This window comes from Peromyscus eremicus, chromosome 14 (assembly GCF_949786415.1).
Source record: "Peromyscus eremicus chromosome 14, PerEre_H2_v1, whole genome shotgun sequence".
Taxonomy (NCBI): domain Eukaryota; kingdom Metazoa; phylum Chordata; class Mammalia; order Rodentia; family Cricetidae; genus Peromyscus; species Peromyscus eremicus.
The window spans coordinates 78,750,233-78,772,582 of NC_081430.1; the positions used below are offsets into that span (position 1 = coordinate 78,750,233).

The 22,350-nt window shown below is 49.0% G+C and overlaps 1 protein-coding gene across 1 annotated transcript; it reads right to left on the minus strand.

Annotated features, from left to right (window-relative positions):
* Positions 1–880: 880 nt before the first annotated feature.
* On the minus strand, positions 881–3,677 carry Ccdc177 (coiled-coil domain containing 177). The gene has a single exon (XM_059279720.1). It carries the CDS (start codon positions 3,675–3,677, stop codon positions 1,566–1,568), a length of 2,112 nt encoding a protein of 703 aa, XP_059135703.1. The 3' UTR covers positions 881–1,565.
* Positions 3,678–22,350: the final 18,673 nt, after the last annotated feature.

Consider the following 22,350-nt stretch of genomic DNA (forward strand, 5'->3'; position numbering starts at 1 on the left):
AAGACGCAGCTGATAGGTGGGTAAGAGTGGGGTCAATTTCAGCTTTATAGAAGGAGCACTCTATGGGTTAAAACTGCCTAGCAATAACTGAACTTCCAGCCAGGGAACAGCTTGGTATTGCAAATACCGCCCCTCCCCAGCCACACACACACACACACACACCCCTCAGACACCAATGACCATCTCTCTGTGATGAACTACCCTGTCTAATGCCAGGGATCCATATTACCAGAAACAAACTAGGCTAATAGCAGTCCTCCTGCCTCCCAACTCCAGGTCAAGAAAGGCACAAAGGAGACCAACAAATAACACTCAAGTGGTGCTTTGGATCCAGGAGACCTTGAGGTACCAGAAGAGTTCTGATGGCCCCATCTGGCAGATGGGAAAGGTGAGGCACCAAGAGACTGATTAAATACTTCAGGTATAAGTGAGAGGGTACCAGGAATTTAAAGAGGGAAGGCTCTTTTCCCCCCACTAGGGAAGAGTGACACCCTACCAACAATAGCACAACTCAACACAGAGGCCATTCTAGCCCTTCAGCCACCACTGCCAAGTAGCCAAGGATCCTAAACTGTCCTCAGGGCACTGAACTGACTATTTCACAGAGGGACTCCTACACACTCCAGACTCTTCAAGATTCACCCTGGAGACTTCCTCCAAGGCTGGAGCTTTAGGCAAGAGTGGCCTGGGCAGGCACAGAAGGTAGCTCTGCTTTGTAAGGCAATAGCTTCTGTCTGCAGGAGCTGGCCCCACACAGGGAAGTGGACATCAGACACTGCCTCCACCAAAACACGTCACTATCCAGGGAAGCCTCATGGGGTGGAACACTGTTGCCTGGGGGAAACCACCACTCCAGGGAGGTGAAGGATGGAGGGTTTCCATTAACGCTAAACAGCATCACCAATCCAACCCATCTCCTATGCCACGTGGGAGAGTAAATGATTATTACCTGCAGATGATTGTCTAACTAGAAAGCCTAGGGACTCAGCTGAGAAAAAAAATTATAGGAACAGGAGAATTTGTTCAGGTGTCCGATTAATAAATAGTCCCGCGCTCAAAACTAATAGCTTTTGTGGTCATTTGTGCATGAACTAACATCTTTGAAGAGCTGTGCTTTCTTGGGAGACTTTAAGTTCTGTGCAACTTGTATTTTGGAAGACAGAGGTGAGTCTGGGCGATATCCCCTCGGCTGCTGCAACTGAAAGTCATCTTGGACACAAAGGTCAGAAAGATGCCCAAGGCAGCCGTGGCAGAAAACCCCGACATTCACCTCTGTGCTCTCTCCTAGGAGGACCCTCCCCCTCCCCAGCTGTTTTCTATTCCAATCCAAAGACAAAGGTGGATGTGGGTAAATTGTGCCATGTCATTTCCAAACGAAGTCAGTCTGTAAAGCAACGGTGGCAGACAGAAAAGAACCACGTCTGGTTTCTCATTGTCTCATGGTTCATTAGTCTGGGGAGTTCACGGTGTGGCACCTGGACTGGAGATGCCTGGAGTTTGGTCAAAGTGGCTAAGGGAGGCCCCACCTGGCTGTATAAGGCAGTATGGCCTGCACAGGACGGCTGTCATTTGCGGTCCAGGCTGGCATGTAGCTGGGCCTCTCGCACCATGCGATCAAAAGACCGCGTGTTGGTCTCCTCCCGCACCTTCTCCCGCACGTGGAAGGAGGCCCGGGCAGTGGAGCGAGCGCTCTCCAGCGCACTTCGCCTTTCTCGAGAGAGCTGCTCGCTGCGCTCCAGTTTGCGCCCAATGGCCTGCAGCAGCTCCCGGCGGCGGCAGTCTTCATCGCGCTCCACCTTCTCCTTGTTGGCGCGCTGGGTCCTCTCCTTCTCCAGGCGAGTCTGAACCACGCGCCGGGCTTTCTGCTGCACCGCCTCTTCCGCCACCTGCGCCGCGTGCTGCAGCCGTCGCTCTCCCGCCCGCGCCAGCGCCTCCAAATGTGCCTGATGCTCCCGCTCTTTGCGTTCGGCCGCTTCCTTGGCGCGCCGACCCTGCAGCTCCTCCTTCCGGGCTCGCTCCCGAAGCTCCCGGGCGCGCTGCTCCAGCAACTGCTCGTAGTTCTCCTGCGCGCGGCCCAAGCTAGCCTCCAGGGAGCTCCGCAGGCCCTCCCGCTCCTCGTGCTGCTGCCGCACTCGGCCTCGAAGCAGCGCCTCGTGGCGCGCCCGCTCGGCCCGGCTCAGCTCGCGCTTCTCCCGTTGCAGCTGACCCTCTTGCCGCTGTTTGGCCCGCGCCGCGCGCTGGGCGCGCTCCCTGCGGACCAGCTCTGCGCGCTCCCGCCCTTCCTGCAGGCCCTCCTCCCGCTGCTTCAGGTTCTGCTCCTGCTGCAGCTTGCGCAGCCGGTCGTCGCGCGCGGCGCGTTCCGCCCTCTCCCGCCGCAGCAGGCCCTGGCGCTCCGCCAGCTCCCGCCGCCGCTCCTCGCTGCGCTCACACTGCTGCTGCCGCCTCCGCGCGGCCTCACGTTCCTCCCGGCCCCGGCGGCCCCGCCGCTCCTCTACCTGCGCGGCCCAGGCGCGCCGGCCCTGCTCGAGCGCGCGCTGCTTCTCGCGTTCCTCGCGCTCCCGCCGCTGCTCGGCGCGCAAGCGCTGTTGCTCCCACTGGCCGTGGGCCGCGGCGCGCTGCTCCAGCAACAGGCGCTCCTCCTGGTGTCGGGCCAGCATGAGGGCGGCGATCTTGCGGTCGCGCTCGGGTACCCCGCGCAGGCCTCGCTCGGCGCGCACTTGGCGCACGATGCGCTCCACATGCTGAGCCGTCTGCGGCGAGTGGCTCAGGTCGCCGAGGCTGAAGCTGCGGGCAGTGAGTGGGACCAGATCGAGGGCAGAAGGGCGGCCCAGCGGGTTGGGTGCAGACGACGCAGAGCCCGCAGGGCAGCTGTTCCTGGCTGAAGCTCGAGGTGGCCAGCGAAGCTCCCGAAGGCTCTCCCCGCTGTAGGACGATGACGAGGCACCGGACTCGGAGCTCAGGGCACCGTCCCGTCGGCGGGACAGCGAGTCCAGCGAGTGGCTCTTCCTACCTGTCCGAGAACCCGTGGTCGGAGGTCGGGTCCTGGCGGGCGGACTGGGAGAAGTCCTTCGAGCAACCCTGGATGCGGGCGAGGCCGGGAGGCTGCTGCTGCTGCAACTGCTGCTGCTGCCCGCGCTCAGCGCCGAGGCCGAGGCCGAGGCGGAGGCCGGGGCTGCCACCGGGCCCTTGGGCGTGAACAGGCGCCGCTTCTCCTCGCGCATGATGCGCTCGCGCTCGGCACGGCACTGCTGCAGTTTGGCGAGCCGCTCCTTCTCGTAGGCCTCGTACAGACCAGTGGCCACTCGCATGGATCGGCCCGGGGCCTCGCGCACCAGGTCGGCCAGGGCCCGGGGCAGCAGCTCCACGGGCTTGACCGCACAGCGGGCACAGGCCTCCAGCGAGCGGGGGCTGGTCAGGACGTAGCGGCTGCCCTCTGCCTCGGGGCAGGCGAAGTTGAAGAGATCGAGGTGCAGCAGCGGGGACTGTTCCCGACGCCCACCTTCTGCCCCGCAGGGGACTTCGGCCTTGTGGGGCGCCGCCGCGGAGGCGGAGGCGGAGGAGGCTGCAGGCTGTTGGGCTCCCGGGGCATCGGGGGGCACGGATGCTGTGGCCTCATCCCCTTCTGAGCCACCGGGCCCCGCTCCCTCTTTCTCCTCTTCTGGCACCGGGTCCACCATAGCTGAGTCTCGTCCTTTGTTGGAGTCCCTGAGTTGACGGGGGGTGGGGGGGGGGTGGTGTCATTGAGGAATGCATCAGTGAGATGTTTCTCCCTCCTCAACCATATTTACCCCTCCCAACTTAATCCGATTTCAGACTAGGCTCAGGGGCCTGATGGAACGTAAATCCTAAAACCGATGCCCTCAAAACCCACGCTGAGCAGTTGGAGGAGTTGGGGGGGGGGGCGCGGGGGGACTCTGGGGCTCAGTCAGCAGCCTCAAGCTCCCTCGGTCCTAGAATGCAGGGCCTATGGGGAGACTACACTGGCGTCAGGCCCGCTAGATGCATCCCCTTCCTGCTAAGACTGAGGCGCAAGGCAGCAGCCAGCAAGGGAGGCGCTGGAGGATTCCCGGGAGGATTAGCTATTTGTTTGTAGCTTAGGCAGGCTGCTGGGATGCGGCTTTGCAGGAACACAAAAGGGGAAGGGGCCTGTTCATGCCAAAGTGCATTGCTGCGGGGGCCCCAGTTGCCTAGGAAGAAGTTTATGGTTGATTTCTCTCTGCCAAAAGGACCCGGGGCGCAGGGCCCCTGGGAGATGGAAGGGCTGAGAGAAGTCTCCAAAGGCTCCTCTCTGAGTGGAGTGATGGATTCTTTCTCCTGCCTCTCCGGCAGGGCTTGCTGGGAGCCCTGCCTGCTTCTTCCTCCAACCCCCCACCCGATGTTTGCCCGGGATGCACAAGGCACCTGGATCCGACCAGATCTCCAAGGCTGAATGAATGTGCAGCTAAAGGTACCATCAACCCCAGTATGGTGGACTCAGACACCAGCCCCAGATGCCCACCAGTTCCTTCACCGCATCTCAGAGAAGTGGGCTTTTAGCGCTGTAAACCCTACCGCTCCATGCTGGGAGCTGCTAGGTCCCCGGGAGGGTTCACTTACCCCAGGTCTGGGCTCCGGCCCCCACGCCGAGGGCTTTTGTTCACCCCTCGCTGCTCTCCCCGGCGCCTCTTCAGTCCCTGCGCCGGCAGGGTCGGGTTACGGCCGGCTGCAGCAGCCAGCGTCTCTCCATGGGGGACTACGAACAGGGTGCACACATCCCAGACGCTACCTACCCGGGGGAGGGAGAGTGCGACAGTCTCCCTAAAATAACGTGGCTCTGCTCCGCTGCTCACACTGATTCTTAAAAAAGGAAGCTGGGTTCCCTCGCCGCTGCATCCATCTCCACCTCTACCGCCAAGGTACCGCAGGTCTTTCGCTGCCCCTGGCGCCTCCTGGTGGCCACTTAAGGGTGTTCGTTTTTTTGCTTAGAGGACGACAAAGCAATTAAAAACACAGTAACTACACATACCTATGTATGCATATAAGCATATATGTGCATACATATGTAATACACACATACAGAGAAGTGTGGATATAGCGATATCACCAGAAACCTAATCTTTGGGCACCTTAGGTCGGTAGAATGAAGCGGGTGAAATGGAATATTTCTCAAAGGGATCCTGAGAAGCAAACCAACTAGACAGCAAGTAATTGGGTAGAAACAGGGCACCTGATCCAAATTGTGATTTTATTGTTTAAGGGAAACTAGGATGGGGGAACGATTGAGAGCAAAGTGTAATGACACATGTATGAAGATGTCATTACTTTGTATGCTAACCTAAATTAAAACACATACAACAAAAATACACATAGGGTTTTGAGGCAGGGAGAATGTAAGTGACCGGCGAATGCAGCCTCTGAATTGCTGGTTTCATATGCTAAAACAAGTTGGTACCATTTGATGAGTGCTGTTTGCTGACATCTCATCCCACCTCTTCCATTTTGAGTGGTAGTGGCCAAAGAGATTCCAGATTAGAATCCTCCGAGGAGAAGAGCTTGGCGTGGGTGAGACGTAGCATTAGAGAGTATGGTGAACTGTGCTGTGTAAGAATCTGACAGGGAGCCGGCAAGCCCACGCCTTTAATCCTAGCACTCGGGAGACAGAGGCAGGCGGATCTCTGTGAGTTCAAGGCCAGCCTGGGCTACAGAGTTCCAGGAAAGGCGCAAAGCTACCCAGAGGCCAACAAGACTAAGGAGGCCCAGTGAGGGAGGCCCTGCAGTTTCCCAACCCAGGGAATGTTGGGACCAGAAAGGGAGCGATGATAGGTAAAGAGGAGGGGGGTTCTGTAAATAGAGGGAAAGAACAACACTCAAAGATCTCTTGGCTCTAGGGTGTGAAGAAAAGGGAGGGACCAAGGACGACTGCCTGGAATAGTCAGATGCCGTGTGTGTCACGGGAAGACAGTGGGTCCAGTGGGGAGGACTACCTGGTACAGGATGCCAGTGTCCGACAGTTGCCCTGTCTCCATCAGTTGAGTAGAGAGGAAGGCTGTTCTCCAGGGGGCTGGGTAAGTCATCTTAGAGGTCTGGACTGGAGCTAGATTGAGGATGTCATCACCTACCTAAGGTTCCTGTCTTGGCTAGTTTTAAACTGACTTGACACAGGCTAAGAGTCATTTAAGAAGCGGTCACCTGTATTGAGAAAATGTGCTCCCAGACTGCTCCGTAGGCAGGACTGTGTTGCGTTTTCTTAATTAGTGATTGATGTGGGAGGGCCTACCCGTCGTGGGTGGTTTCACCTCTGGGCAGGTGATCCTGGGGTGTCTAAGAAAGCAGGCTGAGTAAACCTTGGGAAGCAAGCCAGCAAGCAGCACTCCTCCGCTGCCTCTGCCTCCAGGTTCTTACCTTGAGTTCCTGCCCTGACTTCCTTCGATGATGAAACTGTGATGTAGAACTGTAAGCAGAAATAAACCCTTTCCTCCCCAAGTCACTTTGGTCGTGGTGTTCTGTCACAGCAACAGAAACCCTAACTAAGACAGTTCTTAAAACCCCTAATATGAGTGAGATCACCCAGGAGGAAAGATGGGTTGATAAGAGGACATCGTCGGTAGGACTTCAAAGGAAAAAGAGATGTGTGGATGAGACCAGTACGGAGCAGGAGAGTGTGCTGTGTGAGCAGAGCACTCAGAAGAACGTGCACCCAGAGCTAAGGGCTGCAGAAGTCCATGTGGGTTTCTTCTGGAATCAAATAGCCAAATTACTAGGAGCACATGCCAACGTACAATGGTGGTTGAGGAAGTGGGAGGGATTGATCCTTTGACTCTTCCGTAATGATGTTAAGAGCTGTAAGGTTTGAACTGTATCCTACCTACAAGCTAGCAAGTTAGCCTCCATGGTGCCTAGATGCTGGCAGAGGACATGATACTCCTGGGCCAGAAACAAAAGACTTCGTTGCTCATGTACAGACAGAACATGAGGTTCGTTTTCTTGATGGGAGAGTGGGACTAAGTGGATACTGCACACAAAACGGGCATATTGTTACAGCTGGGGCACTCTAATCTTTCAAAGGGGGCTGTGATGCTTAATCTTCGTCATCAGCTTGATTGGACTCAGAATCACCTAGAGATGTACCTCTAGGTGTGTCTGTAAGGGCGTTTTCGGAGAGGTTCAGCTGTGGAGGGAAGACGCAGTCTGAATGTGGGAGCACTATCCCATGATCCAGGGTCCTGCACTGAATGAAAGAAGGGAGTGGGAGGTGGGGGTGTAGCTCTGTTGGTAGAGTGCTTGCCTGGCATGCACAAAGACCTGAGTTTGATCTCTAACATCATCTAAAGCCCTGCATGATAGTGCAGGCCCGTAATCCCAGCACTCAAGAGGTAGAGGCAAATCCAAAAGTTCAAGGTTATCCTTCGCTACATATTGACTTGGAGGCTAACCTGTGCTGAATTACAAAGACCTTATTGTCGCAAAAAGGGACAGAAAAGGGGGTGCAAGCTAAGCACCAACACTCTTACATTTGTACCTCTCTGTTTGCGGACTATGGACACAATGAGACCTGTCACTAGTGCCTTCCCATCAGGGTGGACTGTACCCCTTTTCAAACCAGGAATCAAAATAAATATTTCTCCCCTGAAGTGGCTTGTATCAGATATTCGGCCACAGCAATGTGAAGACTAACAACACAGGAGCTAATAGCAAACATGGTCTTGCTTTGTCCCAAGGGAGGGATTATTTAGTTATCCTGAGTGGTAAAGACGTCCTCCCTCTGAACCAGGGGGAGCCGCTATCCGTATTGTTCAAGGATGTTTGCTGAACAAGCATCCATGCAATAAAGTCTGCAAAAGGCTTTATAAGACATGCAGCAGGAAATAGAAAAGGAGCCGTTGGTCACATGGCTAGTAAGAGGTGGAGCTGGGATTTGGACCAGGTTCTGTCTAATCCTGAAGTGAATGCCATGCTTCGTACTTCCACATTGAACTGTGAATCTGGAGAGGTGTCGATTCGGGTGCTGGTGAGTGGGGTGGACAAGTCACATATCCATGCCTGGGTTTTCCTCTTTGCAGAGAATCCCATTAAATTATCTTGCAGAACTACAAAGACTGTATAAGCAAACATTTTTACTGAGCAGTGGTAAATGCCATTTATTTTGATAAACCATGTAGATATGGTCAAACCAATATATATATATATATATGTGTGTGTGTGTGTGTGTGTGTGTGTGTGTGTTATATTGGTTATATATAGGTTTTATATATATATATATATATATATATATATATATATATATTTTCCAAATTAGCCTTAAATTTGCTGAGAATGCTTTAGAACTCCTGATCTTTCCTGACTCTGCCTTCCAAGTGCTGGGATTACACAGAGGTGAAGGGCTGGTGTCCATCACAGGGAGATTCTCTACCTGCCAAAGATCAAGGATGTTACACCCAGTTTCACTGTGACACAGTAGAGGAAGCAACATCCACCTGCCCACGATGGTAATGCCGTAATGGTGAGGGAAGGCGGACCTAAGAGCCAGACAGGTGGTAGGTCAGGTGTGGCTCTACCATGCTGTGTGTGAATATATACTGTGTGTGTGTGTGTGTGTATGCACATGCACATGCCCTTGCAGAGGCCAGAAGATGGCAACAGATCCCCTGAAACTGGAGTTACAGGCAGTTGTGCCCCACCCACCACACATCATGTTGCGGGGCAGAACTGAACTTAAGTTCTCTGGAAGAGCGTTACGGACTCCTGACCTCTGAGCCATCTCTTTAGCCCCCTGACAAGTTTTTTTTTTTTTTTTAAACCCTCTGACTCTCATCTTCTTAATACAGAATTATTTTGCCTTGTACCAGTCCTTAAACATAATCTATTGGGTTCTTTCTTAGGCCTTTTAATGCAGTAACTTGCTCATCTAGACTAAAGCAAAAACAAATCCCCCATGCAGTGTACACATCATTATCTTTATTTAAATTCCCTTTGCCTTTAGGTGTGTTCATAATCCTGGTACTCAGGAGCTTGAGGCAGGAGGCTTGAGGATTTGAGGCTGTAAGACCCTCTCTTAGAAGCAAGCAACCAACAAAAACCCTAAATTTCTCTTGTTGGGCCTCCCTCTTCTTCCTTGGCTCTGTGTACCCTACTCATCCCCCCTCTCAAGATATTCTCCTTTCTCAGAGAAGAGGTTTGGTTCTGTTTTTCTTTACTCTGAAGTTCCACGTCGGGAGTTGGCTTAGTCCATTGCCAGCTTTTGTAAATCAAGTTTTACTGAAACACAGCCATACGTATTTGTTTACATATTGTCTGTACTGCTTTTGTACAACAGTGCCCAACATCAGTCGTTTTGACAGAGACTACATGACTCACAAAGCCTTAACTGCTTATTATCAGGCTCCTGGTGGAGTTGTTTCCCAGCCCCTGTTCTAATGGCTGATAACAACTTGGGTCAGTCATCAACTTACAGTTCCGAATCCACACCCTGCAGTACCTGTCCTGGAAAAACAGAGCAAGTACTTCCCACTCGAGAATCCCTCACGTGCCGGCTCACCGGAGAGGGAAGAGCTGGCACAGGCAAGGGGCTTCTCCTGATTCTTCCTGGCTACTGGTCTTTTCCTATTCTTGCCACCTGATTAGTGACACAGCATGGGGACTTCCTGTGGCACCGTCCTCCAGCTGAATTATCCAGAACAGTCCCTTGGTGATGCCTGGGTTTGGGGACCACCTTCCTTTGCCCTCCTGAGGAAAAAACTGCCCACCCTAGGCCTTGCACCTTGCTCTGGTGTCCTGACTCATGAGCCTCAATTCACCGGCAGTTTTGAAAACGGTTTCTTCCTCGTCCAACAACTGTAGAACAACTTGCATCAGGCAGACATCTTTGCTGTCTCAAAGATTTCAACATCCCCTTCTCCAAGAAGGCCTGAACCTTGATCTTGAGGAAGGATCTTGCCTTCAGTGTCCTTCCTTGATCCAAGGCTGAGGAAGATTTTAGACCTCTATGTGTGTGTGCATTCATTTTCTTTTCTTAGTTTAATTCCTCTTTAAATTAAGCTTCCCCTGTTTAAATTACTGTGGCTTTCAGTCTCCCAAGCGGATCCAGACCAATATGATTAAAATTTCACCATTCCTAATTTTTGAGATTAAAGCATTAAGAAGAAATCTCAGATGGAAACCAGCAGGTAAAGTTAATATTTGGCCAAAGAGCATGTTTTATTTTATACTTTAATAAGTAATATGTACTGGGGCTGGAGAGATGGCTCAGTGATTAAAAGCACTGACCATTCTTCCAGAGGACCCGCGGGTCTAATTCCCAGCACCCTCTGGGTCTAATTCCCAGCACCCACATGGCAGCTCACAACTGTCTGTGACTGCAGGATCCAACAACCTCACACAGACAGACATATGGACAGGAAGAACATCAATGCACATAAAGTAAAAATAAATTTCAAAGAGATAATATGTGCTAATCAAAATAGGAAATTAGACAACACAGAATTGAGGAAGGGAAAAGGCCACCAGTGGAAGAAGAACCCCTCAAAGCCCATCACGGTTCCAGCTCGGTGTGACACTGGCAAGGACTCCAAGCCACCCCGCAGGTAGGCAGGGCCTCGTCTGTTTTGGGTCACGGCTGTTTAGAAATGTATCCTTTCTGCCCAGTGCATCATTGAGAAGGAACGGGGTCTGAGTGATGCTGCTCTGCTTGTTCTATGTGTTGTGAAACTGGCCACATCAAGATTAAGCTACTTTCGGTCAATCTGAGACATTAAACGTCTGAAACAGGTAAAGCCTGTGTCCTATGGGGCGGCAGAAACCGAAATGCCTGGCCTGGAAGGTGGCTCAGCAGGTAAAAGACTCGCCGTGTGAGCATGAGGATCTGAGGTCATACCTTCAGAACCCACATGAAGCTGGGCACAGTAGCACGCGTCTGGGATTCCAGCAACCCTACAGTGAGATGGGACCCAGAGACAAGACCATCCCCGGAAGATTTTGAGTCAGTTAGCCTGGCTCACACAACAGCAAACGACAAGAAACTCCGTCTCAACAAGATGGAGGGTAAAGACCAACACCTGAGGTTGTCTTCTGAATTCCATACGTGTGCCGTGCATCTACACTTACATACATGCACACACATATCAAACACACATAGAGTTTAAAAAAAAAAAATCCCACATCATGGTTCTGTCAGCAAGGAGACCTAGAGGGACCATTACAATCAATCCAGTGGAGCCGGGCCATGGTGGCGCACGCCTGTAATCCCAGCACTCGGGAGGCAGAGCCAGGCGGATCTCTGTGAGTTCAAGGCCAGCCTGGTCTACAGAGCGAGATCCAGGAGAGGCACAAAGCTACACAGAGAAACCCTGTCTCAAAAAACCAAAAAAAAAAAAAAAAAAAGAAAAAGAAAAAAGAAATAGGGGGCTGGAGAGATGGCTCAGAGGTTAAGAGCACTGACTACTCTTCCAGAGGTCCTGAGTTCAATTCCCAGCAACCACATGGTGGCTCACAACCATCTGTAATGAGATCTGGTGCCCTCTTCTGGCCTGCAGTCATACATGCTGTACACATGATAAATAAATAAATCTTTTAAAAAAAGAAAAATAGAAAGGAGGTGGAAGAAAGGCAAGGTCAATGAGAACCACTTTTAATGTGTTGGGTGGCCGTATCCATCAGGTTGCATAAGGATAAGCACAGAGTCTATAACCAGAGTTTAAATCCCAGTCTGTCTGTGTCTTGACCCTGGGACCTTGAGGAAATGACTTAGCCTCTCTCAACAGCCATTTGACCTCTATAGAATGGCTGTAACAGGGAACTGTTTATTCTGTCAATAACTTTACTTGCCCTTTTATTTCATAGTTTTACTTTTGTTATGTTTATGGGTGTTTTGCCTGCATGTCTGTCTGTCAGCCACTTGCATGCCTGGTGCTGGAGTAGGCCAGATAATGGTGTCTGAGAATCCCTGAGAATGGAGTTACACAGGATTGTGAATCTCTATGTGGATGCTGGGGACTGAACCCCGGTCCTTCTGAGGAGCAGCTACTGAGCCATCTCTCCAGCACTAGACTGCCCATCTTTTAAAAAGGGGCAGGGGGCTATAATACATCTCACAAGGTTGTTACTGAGAATTAAATGAGGTGAAATAAGTTCAGCACATAACACAGCACACCCATGTGCCTGGCAAAATAATGAAAGGCAGTTATTACTGTTAACTAAATTTGAACAAAATGATGAGCAAACTTTCCAAACAACTTTCTTTTGGTGGGTTTCCTTTGTACTTACAAACCATGTCTCCAGCTGGAATCTCAATTCCTCTGCTCCATTTGGGAAGGTTGCCTTTTGTTTTTTCCAGTTGCTTCTGGAAATGAGAGGATTTCTCTGCTGCTGGACTCCTGGGCAGAGCTGAATGACCCCTGGGGTCACTTGACCCAGGGCTAAGTCTGAGACTGGGAACTCAATGTGAGTTCTGCACTCCTACCTCCAGGTGGCGCCACTCTTCTGCTCAACAGCCCATAGTGAGGCCCTGACAGCAGACCAGCTCCTTCAATCCAACAGGGTGGAACTTACTGAAAGGTCAGTTTCATAAGGGGCTGGATGACAATCTCATTCCTTCCAGCCATGGAATTGACTCACAATTCACTTCAAATGTCATCCCAGTGAGGTCCTCATTGACTGAGTCTTCAGTTTGGGCTGGGCACCTCTTCACAATGCGTAGTATTTGGGTGAGCTGCAATTTATAAAATTTAATGTCTTGATTTTTCTTTCTTTTTTTTTTTTTTTTCTGGGTTTTTGAGACTCGGTTTCTCTGTGTAACAGCTCTGGCTATCCTGGAACTTGCTTTGTAGACCAGGCTGGCTTTGAACTCACAGATCCGCCTGCCCCTTCCTCCTGAGTGCTGGAATTAAAGGCGTGCGCCACCACACCGGGCTTGGTGGTTTTTTTTTTTTTTTTTTTTTTTTTGAAGACAGAGTCTTACTCCCTAACCCAAGTTGACCCGGAGCTTTCTATGTAACCTAGGCTGGCCTGGACTCATAGTCCTCCTGCTGCCATCTCCTGAATTACTGAGATTATAGGCTTAATGTTTTATTATAGAGACATTCAAATGTGTGTGTGTGTGTGTGTGTGTGTGTGTGTGTGTGTGTGTTGTGTGTTGAGAGTCTTGCTATGCAGCTCAGTATGGCCTTGAATTTATGATTCATCTGCCTTACCCTCCAAGTACTAAGATTACTGGTATATACTTCCAAACATGGCAAGCTACTTAATGTCTTGACATTTGACATTGCATTGTCTTAAAAAAAATTGTAGCTGCTTTGTAAAGTGGCTGTGAAAATCATATCAAATAGTCAGTTACTTGTTATATAGTAGGTATGCAGTAAGTACTGATTCCGTTCATATTGGTTTTATTTGATTTGGAGGGAAACGATTTCATCTTTGGAGGGGAAATGCCTGCTATCCCTTATGCAGCTGGAATAATGTCAACGTGGTTCTTTGGGAAACCTTACCTTCCCCTAACCAGATACGCAGGCAAAGTGTCATCCTCCCCACACCTAAGTGTTCTTTATTCAACAGGAGAGGCCCGTGGTGTATCCAGGTGAAGTGAGGAGATGCAATGCCCCCCCCCCCCCGGGCCTCTGCAGTCCCATTCTTCTGTATTCCATGTGTTCCAGTGCCTACTCAGTGATGAGCACACAGACTTAGCCACAGAGCTGGTGGTGATTTGTGGTGGGGGAGGGGAAGGGGGGAAAAGGGGCAGAGGGAGAAACATGCACCCATTGTAACAGACCAAACTGCAATTTCTGTAAGCTCATTAAGTGAAGAGTACAGACTGTGAGAGGGAAGAACAGGAGGACTTAGCCCAGTCTGGGTCACTGGAGGCTTTGTGAACCAGAGATAGTAAGGGCAAATGGAGTTAGCGAGGCCAAGTGTGTGGGAAGAAGAGAACAGTTATGACTTACTCAGTGTTCTATTGCTGTGAAGAGACACACGTCAATTCATAAATGAAAACATTTAATTGGGGGTTGGCTTACAGTTTCTGAGATTTAGTCTATTGTCATCATGGCAGACAGCATGGTGGCATGCAGGCTGACATAATGCTGGAGAAGTAGCTGAGAGTTTTACATCTGGGTCTATGGGCAGCAGGAAGAGAGAGACTCTGGCCTTGGAATGGGATTTTTTGTTTGTTTGTTTTTACATTTTATAAAATCTTTATTGACAAATAATTCTCATAATATACAATTTGCCTGTTTGCATAATTTAATAGACTTTAGTCCAGCATCCTCATAGACCCATGACACTGTCACCACTTTCTATTTTAGAACATCGCTGTCTTCAATTTCATACACACATATAATGTATGGTGATTACATTCCACCTTATTTTTTTAAATGAACATAATATTTGCAATTTTAACCATTTTTAAGTTCACAATTCAGTGTCATGAATTACATTCAAGATATTAATTACACTCATGATATTCATTAATTACATTCATGATATTAATTACATTTGTGGTATTCATTGATTACATTTGCAGTATTCATTCAATAATTATATTTATTATATTCATTAATTCCATTAATTGTATTGATTTATTATATTAATGATATTATGTCCTGATACTACTGTCCATTTGTAAGGCTTTTCCATCACACAAAACAGAAACTCTGTACTTAAGAAATCATTGCTCTATATTCCTTTCTTCTCCAGTTTAAGATAACGTCTAATCTTTCTGTCTCTATGAATTTGTATATTCTATATATTTCATGTAACAAAATTCTATAATATTTGTCCTTTTTTGTGAATGTAAAAACATTTTATGTACAACTGCAGAAGAAATAGTACACAGATAGCTTGAACATAAAAACGGGTTATAATTTAAAACCTTTTTGTTTTTCCTGTTTTTTTTTGATACAGGGTTTCTCTGTGGTGTTTTGGTGCCTGTGCTGGATCTTGCTCTGTAAACCAGACTGGCCTCGAACTCACACAGATCCACCTGGCTCTGCCTCCCAAGTGCTGGGGATTAAAGGTGGGCGCCACCACCGCATGGTTGGAATGGGATTTTGAAACCTCAAAGCCCACCCCCAGTGCCATACTTCTTCCAACAAGGCCACACCTCCAAATCCTTTCAAATAGTGCCACTCTCTGATGACCATGCATCAAATCTATAATCTATGTGTGTGTGGGGGGATCTCACTCAAACCACTATCTTTTTTTTTTTTTTTTTTTTCCCGTTTTTTGAGACAGAGTTTCTCTGTGTAGCTTTGTGTCTTTCCTGGAACTTGCTTTGTAGACCAGGCTGGCCTCGAACTCACAGAGATCCACCCGGCTCTGCCTCCTGAGTGCTGGGATTAAAGGCGTGCGCCACCACCACCCGGCGTCAAACCGCTATATCTTTCCATTTCCTTTTTGCCCCCCTTTCCCATCAACTTGTGGGGAGCTAGTTTAGGTGCCAAAAACAGCCAGGAAGTTCTACCTAAGCCTCACCTCCTCCCAGATCTTCTAGCCTATTCCCTCTGGCCTGCTTCTCAAATGGCTGCAGGCGTGAATCTCCTTAAAGATGACATCAGAGAAACATGTCCACCTCGGGCATACTTGCTATCTATTCAGAGGCAGGTATGGACAAATTGTCTTTAAAGAACAGAGCACGAGCCAGGAGGCAGAGGCAGGCGGATCTCTGTGAGTTCGAGGCCAGCCTGGTCTACAAAGTGAGTTCAGGAAAGGTGCAAAACTACAGAGAAACCCTGTCTCGAAAAATAAAAACAAACAAACAAACAAACCAAAACCAAAACCAAAAACAACAGAGCGCGAGTACTGAGATTCTCAGACACTTTCTGGACAGTGTTTTGTGTAGCCCAGGCTTCCTTAAACTTGTAATCCTTCTGGCTCTGCCTCCTATTGCTTGGATTACTGATTTGTGCCACACACATGGCTTAGCTAACTCCATTTGTTTCTTTTTTTAAAAAATTTATGTGTATAGGTATTTCCCCTTCATGTACATCTGTGTATCACATGCATACCTGGTGTTTGTGGAGGCCGTGAGAGGACATCGGATCCCCCGGGTGCTGGGAATCAAATCCAGGTCCTTTGTGAGAGCAGCAAGTGCTCTTAACTGCTTAGCCATCTCTCTAGTCCTCCATTTGTTTCTTGAAGTGCTAGAACTTTAACCCAGGGCTATGTACATGCTAGGTAAATGCTTTACCATCAAGCTCCACCCCTAGCTCTCATGTAGGGTGATGTCTTTCCTCTGTACTTTGTGGCACTCACCAGCCTGAGCTCTGCCCTTCCTGCTCAGGTATAGCCAGAGGTCAGGTCTCCTATTGGGCGAAGGCACAGAGGTGTGTTCTATTGCTGGGCCATCAGTCAAGCACAAAACAATAAACTTGATATCCATTTTGGGTGTGCCACAGGCCAATAAATAGTCATCGAGCCTCAGAAGGGCAGGAAGAAATCACCAAGAATGGAGATTTACATATGTCTTTTCTAGCCAAACTATAGCTACATATGGTACTTCCAGTGGTAGATCGGTCCCAAATACTGTGCTCTTCAAGATGTATATGTGCATCAGCATACCTACGTGCACATACATATGCCACACACACATATACACGACCAACCAATCAGTCAGTCAGAAGACTTCACTGGGGATGTTACATAAGAGTGTGGTATAAATTCCATAACATCTTTACAAAGTCCAGGAATCCTGAAATGCAACTAGCGTAAGAATGACGAGAAACAGTGTGAAAGGCAGAATGCAGAGACTGCCGGCTGCTGCCCGACCCGCCTGCGTTCGCTCAGCACACTCGTTTGTGTGCTTGCTCATGTGTGCGGGCAGGCAAACGCAATCCATAGCATGTGTGTGGAGGCTGGAGGACAAGCTCAAGAGTTGGTCCCCGTTTTCCACGTTGTTTGAGACAGGATCCTCTGTTGACTGCCACTGCATACACCAGGCTTCCGGCAGGGATTCTCCAGTTTCTGTTTCCCATCTCAACACAGGAGCACAGCATGCTACTGCATCTGGTCTTATGTGTGTTCTAGGGATCCAAACCCCAGGTCCTCATGCTTTGTGGCTTTACACACTGAGCCATCTCCCCAGACCCTATCTCCATTCTTCCCATAATCTTGCTGAATAAGGAAAGATACTTTCCTGATTGACTTTATTGGGAGTAGAATTGTGGCCAGCCAAAAGGCTCCATTGTCCCGCCTTCCTTGCAAATAAGAGATAGCCAGTGAGATATAACTGGAATAATTGAGTGACAAATCAGGGAAGTGCTCCTTTTGTCACGGGCTTTGTTCTGACTGTCTTCATGCAGATATGACAGCTGGAGCGGTGGCAGTTCTTTAAGTGTCTCTAAGCTAATGGTAAGACCTCCGTTAACCTGCTGTCCAATGGATCAGTAGGACATCTGAAGATGTATATGTACTATTAAAGTCTGTAAGAGGTGTGGTGCTCGTGGAGATGTTCTGATGCTATTAAGGATGGGGCAGCAGGAAGGTTGTGCCGGCAACCCATCAAGTCCTTGTGTGAGAAAGAAACACTCAGAATTCTTCTTGGTACCATTTTCACTCCGGTGATGCTGGTTCCAGAGAGAGAGAGGGCTGGGGCCTCTAGAACGTGGATGAAAGAAGTCCAGGAGGGTTCACTTGTGTCTTGTAGAATTTACAAAAACCACAAGCCGGAGATGATGACTGTTCACTACTCTTGAATCCACTGAAATAGCCAGTACTACAAGGGTTAAAGGAGACAGGATAGGGGTCCCTGAGAACCTTGGCTGCAAGCACTCTGGGGAGAACTAAACATCTCAAAGGCTAGCAGCTGAGGACAAGCTTGGGGTGTCTCAGGGGGTGGGTGAGGAACAGAGATTCTAGGAGTTTCGGAATGACCACTTGGGGTTTCTAGGACAGCCACTGAGACCCAGTGGGAGTAGGTCTCAGGGCTTTTGGGGTGTTGGGCCAGAGAGGAGGGTCCATAGGTCCTATTGTAGGTTTAGAGGTCTGAGTGGGAAGGAGAATTAGTGTCCCTTCAGTTTGGTACATTGTTTTGTGGGACCAGGATTCACTAGGTTATTAGTTATGTGGTTTTTCTCTGCAAAGCTGTTGTGATCTTTATCAAAGATACTTTTTTTTTTTTTTTTCATTTTTCAAGACAGGGTTTCTCTGTGTAGTTTTGGTGCCTGTCCTGGCCTCTGTAGACCAGGCTGGCCTTGAACTCACAGAGATCCACCTGGCTCTGCCTCCCGAGTGCTGGGATTAAAGGCATGTGCCACCACTGCCCGGCTAAAAATACTTTTATTTTTACAAATTATATTTGTGTGTGTGTGTGTGTGTGTGTGTGTGTGTGTGTGTGTGTGTGTGTAAGTCTGCCAGAGTCCAGCACTGATCTGCTCCTGCCTATCGAGGGGTTCTTGGGTGGAGGAGAGAGGAATGAGGAAATATTAAATAGAAAGATAAAAGGAGACGATAAGAAAGACAGAGACACAGGATAGCTCCGTAGGGCCCTGGTTCAATACCCAGCTGCCCAGAGCTTTATTCAAATAAGGGCTTATATAAAAAGGGCTTTTTATAATATGCCAAGGGGAGAGGCAAAAGACCTCCCCCTTGCAAGACCATACAGCCAAATGCAGACCCTTCCAAACACCTGGTAAACACACCAGTGGCCAAATCATCTCCTTAGGCAGCCCTGCTGGGTAAAGCAAGCTCAGATTCTCTGACCTTGAGTCAGGTCTCACTAGGAAGCCTCTGTAGGCCACCACATGAGAGTACGTGCACGTGTGTGTCACTGTACTTATTTGAAGGTCAGAGGACAACTTGTAAAAATCAGTTCCATGTGGGTTCTGGGGATTGAACTCAGGTCACCAGTTTTGGTGACAAGTATCTTTATCCACCTTGCTGGCCCTCAAATTATCTTTGTGGTTTTATTTTGGTACTTAGGCTTAAACCTAGAATCCTGTGTATACTAGGCAAGTGTTCTACCATGGGGCCATATCCCTAGCCAAATCAATTGGTTTTGAGTATCCATGCCATAGCTTGTCACAAAAGCCTTTTGTCCATAGGTATTTTTACAGAATCATACTATAAAATCAAAGAACACAGGCAGAAATTGTGTCTTCGTTAATCTGATCTCATAATATTTAAATGCTCCATAAACTAGATAGAAAGATAAATTCCTAGACACTCCCAAACTCCAAAAGTCATCAAGTACATTCTAGAGACACCCTCTTGAACTCCAAATTCCACAGTTTATTGCTGTGAACTGATGAGGAATTCTGCCTGAGGGTCCGTATCAAAGTTGAATGTTAAATGTGTAAATCACACCTGTTGGCTCCTTGGGCTGAACAGAGCCAGCAGGTGCTGTGTAGAACGGCTGGATCCAGAGCAAGTATGTGCAAGCCTTCCTTTTAACTCTGTGCCTCTTCCTTCATTCTTATCCCTCCCCAGCGCCACGGAGATCAAAGCTGTTCAGTAGGCCGAACAAAGCCATTGCTGGAAAAGCCACATAAACATTGCTGCCCTTTGCTGTTGGGGCTGGGGAGTTTGTGAGGGGAGCTTTTCAAATGCTAGATTAAACCTCTGGAGCGGATGTTGCTGGGTGGGCAGCCAGCATGGACTGGGCCTCAGATGGCCCCAGAGACCGAGGAACAAAGATTCAAAGACGCTTACCGAGGCAGAGAGGAATGGCCGGGTGTCAGGCACTTCTGGGGAAGCCCATGCATTCCCCTGGGAGACAGGAATCCCAGGAAATCTTTTCAAACTTAACACAAAGAGTACAAAACAAATGACCAAGTGAATAGCTCCCCAGCATCTAAATTACAGAATGAGTGCTCAAAGCATAGTCCTCCCTACATCTCACTCACAAAATGCACAAAACAGATAGTTCTTCCTATACTTCAGCCACAGAGTGCTTGATACTTAGTCCTTCATCCAGCTTTGTGTTCAGCCTCCCTATTTTTAGAACAGGAATTATTTAATGCCTGAAGTTTGCCAAGGTGTCAAGATTTAAGAATTGGTAGAACTTCTGGGCGATGGTGGTGCACATCTTTAATCCCAGCGCTCAGGAGGCAAAGGCAGATGGATCTCTGTGAGTTCGAGGTCTGGTCTATAAAGAGGGTTCCAGGAGAGTGAAGGCTACACAGAAAAACTCTTTCTCAAAAAAAGAAAAATATTAAAAAGGATTAGTAGAGCCAATGTGAGCACCACAACCCATAAATATGTCTGCACCCAAAGCCAATTCCTTCAGGTACAACTGACCAACCTACATCCCGCTTCAGAAGTTACCAGAGAGGTCTGCCTACTGGAAGACATCTGTCTCCAAGGCACACCTAAAATTCCACTACTGCCATTTTGAAGTACTAGGTAGACTAGTCAGGGCCAAAGAGAAAGCCAATGAAGCCGGGCGGTGGTGGCGCACGCCGTTAATCCCAGCACTCGGGAGGCAGAGCCAGGCGGATCTCTGTGAGTTCGAGGCCAGCCTGGGCTACCAAGTGAGTTCCAGGAAAGGCGCAAAGCTACACAGAGAAACCCTGTCTCGAAAAACAAAAACAAAAAAACAAAAACAAAACAAAACAAAACAAAAAAAAAAAAAAAAAGAAGAAGAAGAAGCCAATGAAAGAGAAAGGTCGGGGTGAGGGTAGGATGCGGTTCAGTGGTGGAGCACCAGGCTAGCATGCATGAGGCTCCAGCACACTCACACTTCACTCCACTTCCAGAAGGACAGCAGGAGATCTGAGGAATACTTGGTGAGACATCAGCTTGGCCAACTGTTCTAACCTGCTCAAGATGGCTTTACAGGAAAGACACTACAGGAAAGACACGTCTCAGTGTAGAAAGGAGTCTGTAGGCAGGGAAGGCTGGCTGTGAATCCTAGTGCTGGCAGTCTCTGGCTGGTGATGTTGGGTGGGGTACTTTTCTTATCCTGAGAGGCATTGCTAAAGTCAGGCTCACCTCGTGGAGTTGCCGTGGATGTGAATGTGCTTTTTTAATGGACACCTTGTGCACAGGCGTGATTTATTAGAAGTCACTAGCAATGTGTGCCTGGAGCTAGGGTGTCCTATTAGATGAATTTGCTTTGCTGTCATTGTTTGGCTTAAGAGCTCAGCTTATCCTTGGCTGGTGACTTCAAAAGCGAGTTTCCCCGGAGTCCCTAAGAGGCGGGAGGCGGGGCTTCATTGAAGCCTTCCAATGAAAGTGACATTTACATTTAAAACCAGTTTCCCTTTGTCATGTTTTCTTTCTTTTTTCTTCCTATTCTCAGCCTTTGGGAGAAGGGCTTTCATGTATTTCTAGTCATCCTGAAATTAATTTTCCTCTTAAAATATTTCTTACTACCAAAGACAATTGGGCCACACAAATAAGCTCCATGGGACAGGGCAGGAGAGGAAGCTCATGTTCCCTACATGGGAGGGCTGACAAGACCAGGAGTCAGGAGTGAGGTCAGGAAAGGATTCCTCGCATAGCAGGCAGAGAGGGTGTGGGGAGCTACAGGCGACAGAACAGAACCCTTGAATTAGTGGGTCATGGTCACCTCATAGCCACAGGAAACAGCAACTCCTGTGGACAAACTGTCCTTGTCAGGATGCACAGCGGCCAGTCACCCCAGACCTGTACGGGGGATATCTGTGTCGATCTGGAAACCCACACTGGCCCGCCCATACGGTCTCAGTCTCCCCAGATCCTTTCTCTGCGCTTCCCCCCACCTCTTGCAGATTCTTGGATTGATTTCTCTCCCAGAATCCTCTCCTGTACTACTGTCATTACCAGGAACGGCTAGTACCTGGGTGTGCAGCCCACAGAGTGGTAGATTGCATGCTTGGAAGAGCCCTGCCTAGCTTTCATTCTCTCCACCTTGAAATTCTCAACATTTTCTCTTTTTGAAGACCTGGTCTTGCTACATAGCCCAGGTTGCCTCCAGCTCGACTTCCTCCTGCCTCTGTCTCCTGAGTGCTGGGATTACACCGTGTTATGTATGACTCAATTCTTTCTTTTCTTTTCTTTTCTTTTCTTTTTTTAAGGTGTGTGTGTATGTGTGTGTGTGTGTGTGTGTGTGTGTGTGTGTGTGTGCTGCACGTGTGTAGATACCCTTAGAGGCCAAAAGAAGACACTGGATCCCCTAGAACTGGAGTTATATAGGTGTTTATGGGCTGCCTGATATGGGTGCTGGGTGGTAACCAATTCTAGCAAGTGCTCTTAACCCCTGAACCCTCTCTTTTCAGTGTGCAGTGACTCTTTTTATTTATCTATTTTGAGCTAGGGTCTCACCTGTATAGCCCTGGTTGGCCTGGAACTCACCTGTATAGACCAGGTTGGCCTTGAGGTCACAGACATCTGCTTGCCTCTGCATCTAAAGTGCCGGGATTAAAGGCACATGCTACCACACCCAGCATGTCTCAACTCTTACCAATT